The 10,534-nt window shown below is 46.9% G+C and overlaps 1 protein-coding gene across 1 annotated transcript; it reads right to left on the bottom strand.

Moving 5' to 3' along the window:
• Positions 1–3,597: 3,597 nt before the first annotated feature.
• LOC123186418 (elongation factor 2) lies at positions 3,598–8,802 on the bottom strand. Its single transcript, XM_044598188.1, has 4 exons — positions 8,497–8,802; positions 7,844–7,955; positions 5,012–7,507; positions 3,598–4,101 (listed from the first exon to the last, which is right to left on the bottom strand). Exons 2-3 carry the CDS (start codon positions 7,935–7,937, stop codon positions 5,064–5,066), a joined length of 2,538 nt encoding a protein of 845 aa, XP_044454123.1. The 5' UTR covers positions 7,938–7,955; positions 8,497–8,802; the 3' UTR covers positions 3,598–4,101; positions 5,012–5,063.
• Positions 8,803–10,534: the final 1,732 nt, after the last annotated feature.

Genomic DNA, 10,534 nt, shown 5'->3' with positions numbered 1-10,534 from the left:
GCAACATAGTTTTTGCGCCACAACCCAAAAGACATCGCATCCGGCATCACTTCATCATCATCATCATCATCATCACAAGATGATATCTTCACCACCACCATTGCCACCACTTGCCGAACCACCGAACCTTGGCACCGCATGGCCTCTTCCGGCTAGCCTCCTCCTCTCCAAGATCTCCAACCTTGCCATGTCATGCCATTCTTTGGTGACATCGTCCATCTCATTTCGGTTCATCATCATGATCTTATTCTCCTCTTGAAGGAGCTTGGCCATGGCTTTGTCCTCCGCAGCCTTGGCAATTCTCTCCTCAATGGCGGCCTTGAGGTCAATCTCCTCCTTGAGTAGTTGCCATTTCTCTTACTTCTCTTGAGCCTTCTTCTCGGCTAACTCTTTTTTTCCTCCAATATCTTGATGACCAATAGCTCATTGGACTTGACCATGTCATCTAGCTTCTCCCACAAGCTTGCTGCCTCCGTTTCCTTCTTGATCTTGCCTTTGGTCTTCTTGTTTCCATCGGGCTTGTTCTTGTTTCTTGGGTCATCGTCATCATCATCATCATCATCATCATCATCATCATCATCAATCTTGGTGAGGGCACCTCTCTTCGATGGGGATTCTTTCTCAATCACCTTCCACTTCTCGCTATCTTTGAGAAGTTTCCAACAATGCTCTAGTTGAAATGACTTTTTCATTAAAGCTTCCATGTCCTTGTACTTTTCTTGCGCAATTTTGTCCTACAAAATGGAAACAATGTCAAATTGTGCAACCGCTCCGAGTTGTACAAAAGATTTATGCTTGGGACATAAAAGCGAACTCACATAGTCGGCTTCGACGACACCACTTAGAGGTGCATTGCGCACTTGCGTCCAGCAAGCAGCCCAACGGCTTGATAACGTCCCAAAGACCTTGAAGAGACCGAAAGGTGCCTGGCGTCCGATTGGCATACTTTGCCATCATGCAGAAGAATTGAACCTCGATCCTTTGCCAATATCGCTTCGCGGTTTGGTTGGTGCCGGTGCACGCATCAAGAGACACCGACTCCCAAGCCTTGATCAAAATTCTATCTTCCAATGGAGCGTAGTTCTTCGATCATGCGTGTTTTGCTTGTGCTTGGTCGTACACCCCCTCCTCAACCTCCTCCACATCATCTTCTTCCCCGTGACCGTGCATGCCACCATCCATCTCGTTGTAGCCGTACTCACCAATCGGTGATTGATCGATGTCGACGGTGTTGTCGTCCAAGATTTGCACGAAGTCGACCTTCGCAGGATGGATACCAGCACTACAATTGTGCTCGACATGTCACGTACAAGCGGAATGAACTCAAATGAAAGAAGTGCGAGAGATCGAAGAATCATTCCTTGCGCCCATTCCGTCGAACACCTCGGGGGCAACAACTGTGCCATCGACGGGAATGCTCGGGGCAGCTCTTGCCGGAGCAACTGGGGGAGGTGTTGGTGGGTTAGCTCTCCCCGCAAGCTGCTTGTGTTTCACACTGGAAGCCTTCCCCTTCTTCGCCGGCGGTTGCAGGACTGAAGTCGCATCGGAGGCGGCTAGGCGGGTGGGCGGGAGTGCCCTCCAGGCGGGCCCGGCGGGAGCGCCACCCTGGACGATGACTTTGCCTTGCCGCTTGCGGGGTGGCGCGGTGCAGCCTTGAACGGCGATGGGCGCGACATGTCCGCCAACGAGATCTGCCGAAGGGGTGGCGCGTGGATGGCGTCCGCGGTGACGACCGACGGCTGAGAGGCTTCCATGCGAGTGAAGGGACGCCGGGGAAGGTGCTCCGGGGCGAGCGGAGGGAGGTGGTTGAGGCGGAGGGAGAGGGAAGCGGGAAGAGCCGCGCGGAAATGTCCCTCCCACCAAATCACGCAACTGATAGGGGTCGAGCTCGGGTCGGCCTCCCGCCCCGTGAATCTAAAGATTGAGGGCGAAGTCTTTCCGTGCCCCGTAAAAAAAATTACAGTTCGCGCGCCGATATGGTGTCTGGTCGAGGCGTTTTTTTGCCCAAAACCGTAAACTAGCTGTTATTTTTTCGCCTGAAACCGTAAACCATAAACCGTTGACGAGGCTGCGTCAACGGTGCCGCGAGTGGCCGCTCCTTCGTGCATGCGCTCCTCCCACACCTTTCCCTCCTCCCCTGCGCGTCGCCCAGGCCTCTCCCACGACGTCGTGGCTCTTCTTGTTCAGCTGTTCTGCCACCGGAGATCATCGGAGTGCCACGGCCATGCACGGTGCCCCCATTGTCCCCCGCGTGCAGCTCAAACAGGGCGCTCGCCTCCCGCAGCACGACGACAACGTGACCCCTCGATCGCCTCGCCTTGCCGCGCTCCAGCGCCGGCGTGACCGCGGGCTCCTCCACCTCCACACGGCTGAAGCAAACCGATTTTTTTTTTACTGAACCAGTTCTGAAACCATACGGATTCCTTTTTTTTTCTTCTGGAAAACAAATGGCGCGAAATGTATAATTGTTGGAACGTTCACCGGCAAAAAGAATAAAATAAAAATAATAATTGTTGGAACGTTTGTGCGAGATTATGTTGAAAAGTGTTTGAAATCTTGGGCAGGCTTTCACGAACAAGTGCCAATAAGAGGTTGCAACACGGCTGGAGATGGACTGTAATCTTGCTTAATTCCGTGCCGTTAATCCCGTCATGGAGTAATTTGCTATTCGATATAGCGCACGTTATGGGGCCCACGCACTGGGTTCCCCTGTTCTACTCTCTCACCTCTTCTATATTGTGCATGTGGTTTGGTTTTTATTTCTCTCATATTTTCCCCCATGTGGTTCTGTCTTACGAAATGTTCACAAATTATGATATTTCAAATTTCAAATGTTCTACTCTCTCACCTCTTCTATGCTGGAAGGTTTTCGAAAGGTTACATTCTGAAAACTTTGGATCTCTCAAGTTTCAGAAAATGCAAGATTTCAAAGTTTTCAGCCCTCATTTCTCTGCAACTTTCCACAAGTTGGAACTTTTAAAAGAAGATTGATTTCCTAAAACATCAAGTTTTAATTTCCAAAAAAAGTTGAAATCACAAAGGTCGGGTCTGCATTTCTGTGCAAGTTAGACACACATTTGTTCAAAAGTTGCCAAAAAGGGAAAGTGCTAAAAATGAAATAAAAACTGGATCGAATCGACCAGCCAAGCCTAGCCACGCGAAATAGCTGCCCCCATTGCTATCACACTCTTGTGAACCGGTTTCCCGGGTAGACATATCAAGCTTTTATAAAACCCAGGTCCTTTTTTGGAACGTGATTTCTTCTCTAAAAATGTGCTTAAATTCTGCTTGAAATCATTTGGATATATGTGACCTAAATTTTATGAAAATAAACAAGAACTATTCAAATATCTGTGGGCTGCAGTCAAACATTTTAGTATAAGTTTTCTCCCGTTTACTACATGTCATCCCGTGATGAGCAATCAAAACTTGATGAAAAGAAAAAGTTTTGTCCAATTTTGTGAAGGTGGGGAGAGAAAACTAGAATGAAAAAAAAACAGGGGTGTGCAGAAAAAGCAAGACACGTAGGAGCTAAGCACGCATCTTGAAGCATATTGGACGGTGGGTGGATGCGACCGCGATCGAAGGAAGAGTAGACACTACAGACAGACACCATCCACTGAGATCAGTTCTAGTACATGGCATGACTGGCGAAAATCGGAACCAAACATTCAGCAAAAACTAGGGCAGTCCATCAGGAGATGTAGAGCAGCATGCAAAATCCTCTACAGCTAGCACTTGCACAGCAACGATGAATATAAGCGGGTTTGCCACATGGCATGTTACTAGTATTCAGCAAAAAGTAGGGCAGTCGATAAGGAAGGAGATGTAGAGCAGCAAAATCCTCTACAGCCAGCACTTGCTGAGCAGCGACGCGACATCAGGTACATTGACACCAATTAAGTTCCTTCTTAACACTTGAGGCAGCGACGACGCTAAACAGTTCAGCTCAGTATGAAAGTTTCTTCTTAACACTCGCTACCATTAGACCTACCTAGCTAGGGGGAGCAGCAGCCCCTTCCTTCAGGGGTGATAGATGTCGTTGACGATCGATCAAGTGAAGCGAACCCAGCACTGCATACTAGCAAGGAGAAGAACACACTGCAAGGGGGAAACCACAGAATCCGAATCAGACACGACATCATATCACATACTATAGATGAGCTGCAATGCACCACAAAATATAACTGCGTGCACTGAAGAAAGTGTGCACAAACACAGCAGGCTGGACACTGTTTTTCACAGTGACCTCTAGTACTAGATGAACAACAGAAAGCTGCCGGCCTCACTAACCAACCAAGCTGCCTTGCTCTACCAGCAAAGTCGGCTTCGAGCAGTAACACTAAACAGTTTGCTAGTGCACATCTGTGACTGGAACTACCAGTCATGCTTTATCTCAAGGGATTGCATGCTTGGGCGGGGAAAACGCAAGGCATGTGAGCATTGTGGCATCAACATCATTTCATCAATCAAATGTCCAAAGGAACATGATAATTTGAACATGTGCAATCTAATCATGATAAATGGAACATCTGCGGTAGAACAAGACCAATTTGTTTTTCTGACATTATCTGAAGCTAAATCAGGACAAAACTATATGCATTTCTCTATTTGGTTCAGTGCAACAAAAAAATCAAAGTTCCTAACAGAGTATGAAGTCCAAACAAGAGAAAGAAAAAAACTGATCTGGCTATTGATTCCCCTGCTTTGCATAAAGAACCTGCAAAATCCCTTGAAGTCGCCACCAAATCAGGAGATATGTATCTCCCAAACAAATTCTGCGACAAAGCTAACTAGGATTATGTGTTTACTTGCAGCTCAAAATCTAAGCTAGGCAGGCATATCTACAAGAAAATTGTGCCTGCTTGACCTGAAGATACAAATTTCAGCATGTTGCTAAACCTCAGCATACATTACGGCATCAAAGAACCACGAGTATCATATCAAAAGTATTAATACCATATCCAGGAGCAATATTAAGTAATTCAACATCAATTAGTAGATAACATACCTCGGAAGATGTCAGATAACAACAACATACACTGAAGCAAGGAAAGCCAGAGCTACTTCTGGAAAGAGGGCCTGCCCATCTTCTTCCTCTTGCGGATATCCAAGACCATTTGCCCAGCTGGCGCATTTGCCTGGAAAGGATCAGAGCACATGTCGCTCCAATATCCAAAAATACACTGCGGGGTGACCAGCTTAGATGTTGCAGTACTGATTGCCTTGCAGAGGCCAAAGGAATCATAAACTGGAACGTAAGCCTTCAGGATGTGTAGCATCGTGCCTTCTCTCACAAACTCCTCATACACAGAACCATTCCTCTGGTGGAGAATTCCGTAGATAGTGCTGAGGGCACTCTTAGGGCACTGGATCGCCACAATGTAGGTGGGTTCGAGAAGCCTTGGCTTGGCAGCGAGCTGAGACTCCATAAGTGCTGTCCTAACCATCTCATTGAGCTGAGCAGTTGTATGTCTCAATGCTTCATCAGCATGTATATTAACATTATGAACCTCAAAGCATATGCCATGCATCCTTTCTTTTGCCAATGCGCCTTCTTTTGCCACCACCTCGAAGCCAGCCACGATAACTTTCTTCGCTAACTCCAGATTCTGTATTACCTTGCACCTATTAACAATCACATTGGCGCCAACAACATCAGGACCAAAGCACCAAATCTTATCGCCAAGATCCTTATCCCAACCATGCTTAGCAAGGATCTCAGATCGTACCGCATGGTCAGTACGTGGACCCAAGCGACCATCCTCAATAGCCTCGACTACTTCTTCATCCAAGGGGCGGGCTACCAAAGACAAGCTGTATCGGATTTGATTGTTTCTGAACTTTTTCTCAACAGGATCACAAGACTTGCGGACAGTCTCACGGAAGGAAACAACAGGCGGACTGGAAACAGCAACTTCAACACCATCCATAAAGTTTTCCTGTAGATCTTTCAAGCAAATTTCCAGATGAAGTTCTCCCACTCCAGCAACCGTATAGGTACCAGGCTCTACCTGGCTGCACAGAACCACGGGGTCAGACATCGCCAGACGCTTCAAACCTTGTACAAGTTTGGAAACATCGGTCGGAACCTTGCAGTTAACTGTAACAAACATCAGAGGGCATACAGAGAGCTTCATCGCTCTGATTGGGCGTGCAACAACCTCCTTCTCGCTTGTCAGGGTAGCACTCTTTGTTATGCATGCATCCAGACCAATCAAACCAACAGTGTTACCGCAAGGAACATCCGGAACGTCACATTGCTTCTTTCCCATCCATATAATGGTACGCTGGACAGACTCCACGCACAAATCAGTTTCCATGCCGGGGACATAGGAAGGCCCCATGACCCGGACCTTCATGCCAGCTGCAATCCTTCCGGAGAAGACACGACCGAACGCGAAAAATCTGCCCACATCAGATGCTGGGACCATCTTGGAAACGTACAGCATAAGAGGACCTTCAGGGTCACATTTTTTAATAGCTTCTGCGTATTTATCATCAAGGGGGCCCTCATACAGGTTCTCCACGCGATATTTCTGTGCTTCTAACGGAGAGGGGAGGTGGCAGATCATCATCTCAAGCAGAGCAGTACTGGCTGGGAGCCAAGTTTGCATGACACACTTCACAAGAGCCACACCTGTTAGGTCCTTCTCATCATCCCTCAAGTTCACCCCAACCTTCTGCAACATTCGCCCCAATTCATCTTTCTGGTTATTAATGCAGACTTTGATGACTTTCTTGATTTCTTGGCAGCAAAAGGCAAATCCTCTTTTACAGGATTTGGAGCCAGTGTCCACACTGGTCCATTTTTTTGTGGTGTGGTCATAAAAATTGTCACCCCAAAGCTTCTTAACCATATCAGCTTCTGTCATTCCAAACATAGGGGCATACTTCTTTGCAAAACCAGCAAGTGTAAAAGCCCAACCATGTAAGCCAACAGAGAAAGCCACATTTCCCTTCTCGGGGTAGAATTGGACATCCTGAAAGCGGGGACCTCCATATGCTGTCATAAGGTCATTGACATTCTCAATTACATTGTTGACAATCTGATAGGCTTGCTCATCTGTAAATTCAGGTTGAGCATCTTCAACTTGAAACCCAGAGAATAATTTGTCCATCTTGTTTAGACAAAGGACAGGTTTAACCATCTCAGTAAGGGCTTGAGAGAGCACAACTTCAGTTTGCACACAGACACCCTCGATGGCATCAATTACCAACATAGCGCCATCAGTAACACGAAGAGCTGTTGTGACTTCTGAAGAAAAATCGACATGCCCAGGTGAATCAATAAGGTTGATCAGGTATTTGTCCCCATCTCTTTCACCTTTGTGAGCCTTGAGCAATTCCTTGTTCATCTCATACAAAAGAGAGGTTCCAGCAGACCTGACGGATCTACCAGGCTCTGCTACATCCGCGTGAGTATCAGTCATGGGAACTTCAACATCAGCTTCATGTCTAATAATCCCAGCAGCTGCCACAAGAGATTTTGTAAGGGTAGACTTGCCTGCGATGAGTAAATAAAACTGTATCAGTGCGCTCATTACTATTGAACTAGATACACAACATCAGAATTGCACAATTAGAGGCGACAATTGAAAAACAGCACATATATCTCAGGAAATTTCGGGGATTAATAAGCAGGTACAAATGGAAAAAAAACAAAGAGTTAAGAAAATTGCTAGACAAACATACATAACCTTATATGGAAGTAAATTGCACAACACCGCATACTTGTATATACAGCGATCCAGAATACAAAACTGACATATTATCAACACAAGTTATGGAGCATCAAGCCAGATATTCTGCGTAAAGAAAACTTGAGCCTGCTAGCACATACCGTGGTTCATATGAGCAATAACAGACACATTACGAATGTTATTCTGCTTGTCCATCATTTCTCGGAGCTCTACAGCTGTGAAACCCACCATCATGGATGCTTTGAAGATAACCTCATGTTTCAGAAGGTGCAAAGTAGTCAGAAACGATTGACAATCCAGTAAGAGGAACTAAGCCCCCACGAGAAGAAAGCTCCTTGGAATGTAGTACAAGACTGGGACCAACCAAGAAAAAGCTACTGAATTTGTTGAACTAGAGTAAGGTAGTAAGGTCGAGCATGGTATCAGAGATATTCTCGATCGTTACCAGTTATTAAGCAGGCAGCACAATCACAATTAATGCCGTGAAGTGTGATTAATCATCTTTAATTTAGACATGGATGAAAGCAACATGGAAATCCCCACGCACACGCACAGAAATGATAGGTGTCGTTGCTGTCTACCAAACCTAACCTAACCTACGTACGGGGATTCAAGCAAGCATACATTCATTTGGCAATGATGATATAAATAAAGAGCAGTAACAGGTCCTGATAATGTTACTCCTCCAACAAGGAGCCGAGCCAACCGTGACACGTGAGCATGTATCCTGACGAGAAACGGAAGGCGACAAATTCAGAAGCAGAGCGCGCGCGGCCCCCGGCCAGATCCTCACCTTAGGTGGCTTCAGGTCTTGAAAGCTGATGAGGACTGGCGAGCTCGCCCCCGCTGTCCTGCACGGCCGGCCCCTGCCTCCTCCGCGGCGGCGGCGGCGGCGGCGCCGCAGAGCGCCGAACCCTAGAGGCGATCAGGCGAGAGGTCGCGGCGCCTGCGTGGCTCGCCCGCTCGCCCGCTCGCTGGAGAAGAGCAGCCCCAGCGTCCTCCCTCGCCCGTGTTTCCTTCTCCTAGAAGCCTCCGCGCCGGAGCCCGGGTTGGGGTTTTTGGCCTGGGGGAACTCCGCTCCGCTCGGGGTCAGTCTGTCGTACGTTTTTTTATTATTATTACCAGCACAGCTATGGACCTGTCATGACACTGCGGGCCCACAGGGAAGCGGGAGCCTTGGCAGAGAGACGACGCCTAGAGGGGTAGGTAGGTCTCGTCGTAATGGAAAGAGGGCGGTAGTGCGGTGCGGTGCAGCAGAGGGTGGATACGGACGGCGCGCCAGTTGACGATCGACACCTGTGCTCCTAGCTGTACTGTACAGCAGAGCACGGGCCAAAAGGCTCCCTCTTTCTTTGCGTGCTTGAATTTTGAAATTTCGAATTTCACCAACCAAGGAGCCACTCCACTCCTAGATACCTATACATTTCTTTTCTTTTCTGCACAGGTCATGGCAGTACAACAAACATCAAAATAATAAAGATAATCATAAAAAAATATGACAGTTTATCGTCCCATAGGATTATATAGACTACAAGTACTCGATAAAAAAGATTTGCCTTTTTTGGAGGATCAGCCACTGTTCTACACGACGGTGTCAGAGCATAAAAGTCGTTGGGAGCTGATAGCAACTCTAACCCGCAACAGGAGACATGTCTTGTTCTCCATATTAGGGGCAGAAGGGGCGATCTAGGGCTCACCCGCCGTTGAATCAGGTGGCGGCCATGGCTTCTTTTCCTATTGTTCCCCATATGTACCGAAGTTGGAGCATGCTTTATTTATTGATTGTCTTTCTTAGGAGTGACAGTCGGGGACGAGCGATTATCTTTTCCTACCAATCTATCCCCCTAGGAGCATGCGGGTAGTACTTTGTTTCGATAGCTAATAGACTTTTGCAATAAGTATATGAGTTCTTTATGACTAATGTTGAGTCCATGGATTATACGCACTCTCACCCTTTCACCATTCCTAGCCTCTCTAGTACCGTGCAACTTTTGCCGATACCATACACCTTCCTCAAAACAGTCACCATACCTACCTATTATGGCATTTCCATAGCCATTCCGAGATATATTGTCATGCAACTTTTCACCGTTCCGTTTTATTATGACATGTTACATCATTGTCATATTGCTTTGCATGATCATGTAGTTGACATCGTATTTGTGGCAAAGCCACCTCTCATAATTTTTATACATGTCACTCTTGAGTCATTGCACATCCCGGTACACCGTCGAAGGCATTCATATAGAGTCATATTCTGTTTTAAGTATCGAGTTGTAATTCTTGAGTTGTAAGTAAATAAAAGTGTGATGATCATCATTATTAGAAAATTGTCTCATGTGAGGAAATAAAAAAAGGGAGGCCGAAGAAGCCAATAAAAAAGGGGCCAAGAAGCCAATCAAGAAAATGAGAGAAAAGAGAGAAGGGGCAATGTTAATATCCTTTTTCCACACTTGTGCTTCAAAGTAGCACCATGATCTTCATGATAGAGAGTCTTCTATGTTGTCATTTTCATATACTACACTAGTAGAAAAAGGGCCTAATGTGAAGCACATTAGTCCCGGTTTGTAACTGAACCGGCACTAATGTGACCATTAGTGCCGGTTCGAACGGCTATGCATTAGTGTCGGTTTGTGTTGAACCTTTAGTACCGGATCATGCCACGAACCGGTACTAAAGGGGTGGTGGCAGGCCAGGGCCCCACGAGCCCCTTTAGTGCCGGTTTGTGACACAAACCGGCACTAAAGGTCTAACCTATAGTCCCGGTTTGTGTCATAAACCGACACTAAAGGGGTCTTAACGTATAGTCCCGGTTGGAGACACAAATCGGC

This window comes from Triticum aestivum, chromosome 1A, assembly GCF_018294505.1.
Source record: "Triticum aestivum cultivar Chinese Spring chromosome 1A, IWGSC CS RefSeq v2.1, whole genome shotgun sequence".
NCBI lineage: Eukaryota > Viridiplantae > Streptophyta > Magnoliopsida > Poales > Poaceae > Triticum > Triticum aestivum.
The sequence above is the reverse complement of the archived record's forward strand: the minus strand, read 5'-3'. Positions and strand labels throughout refer to the sequence as shown.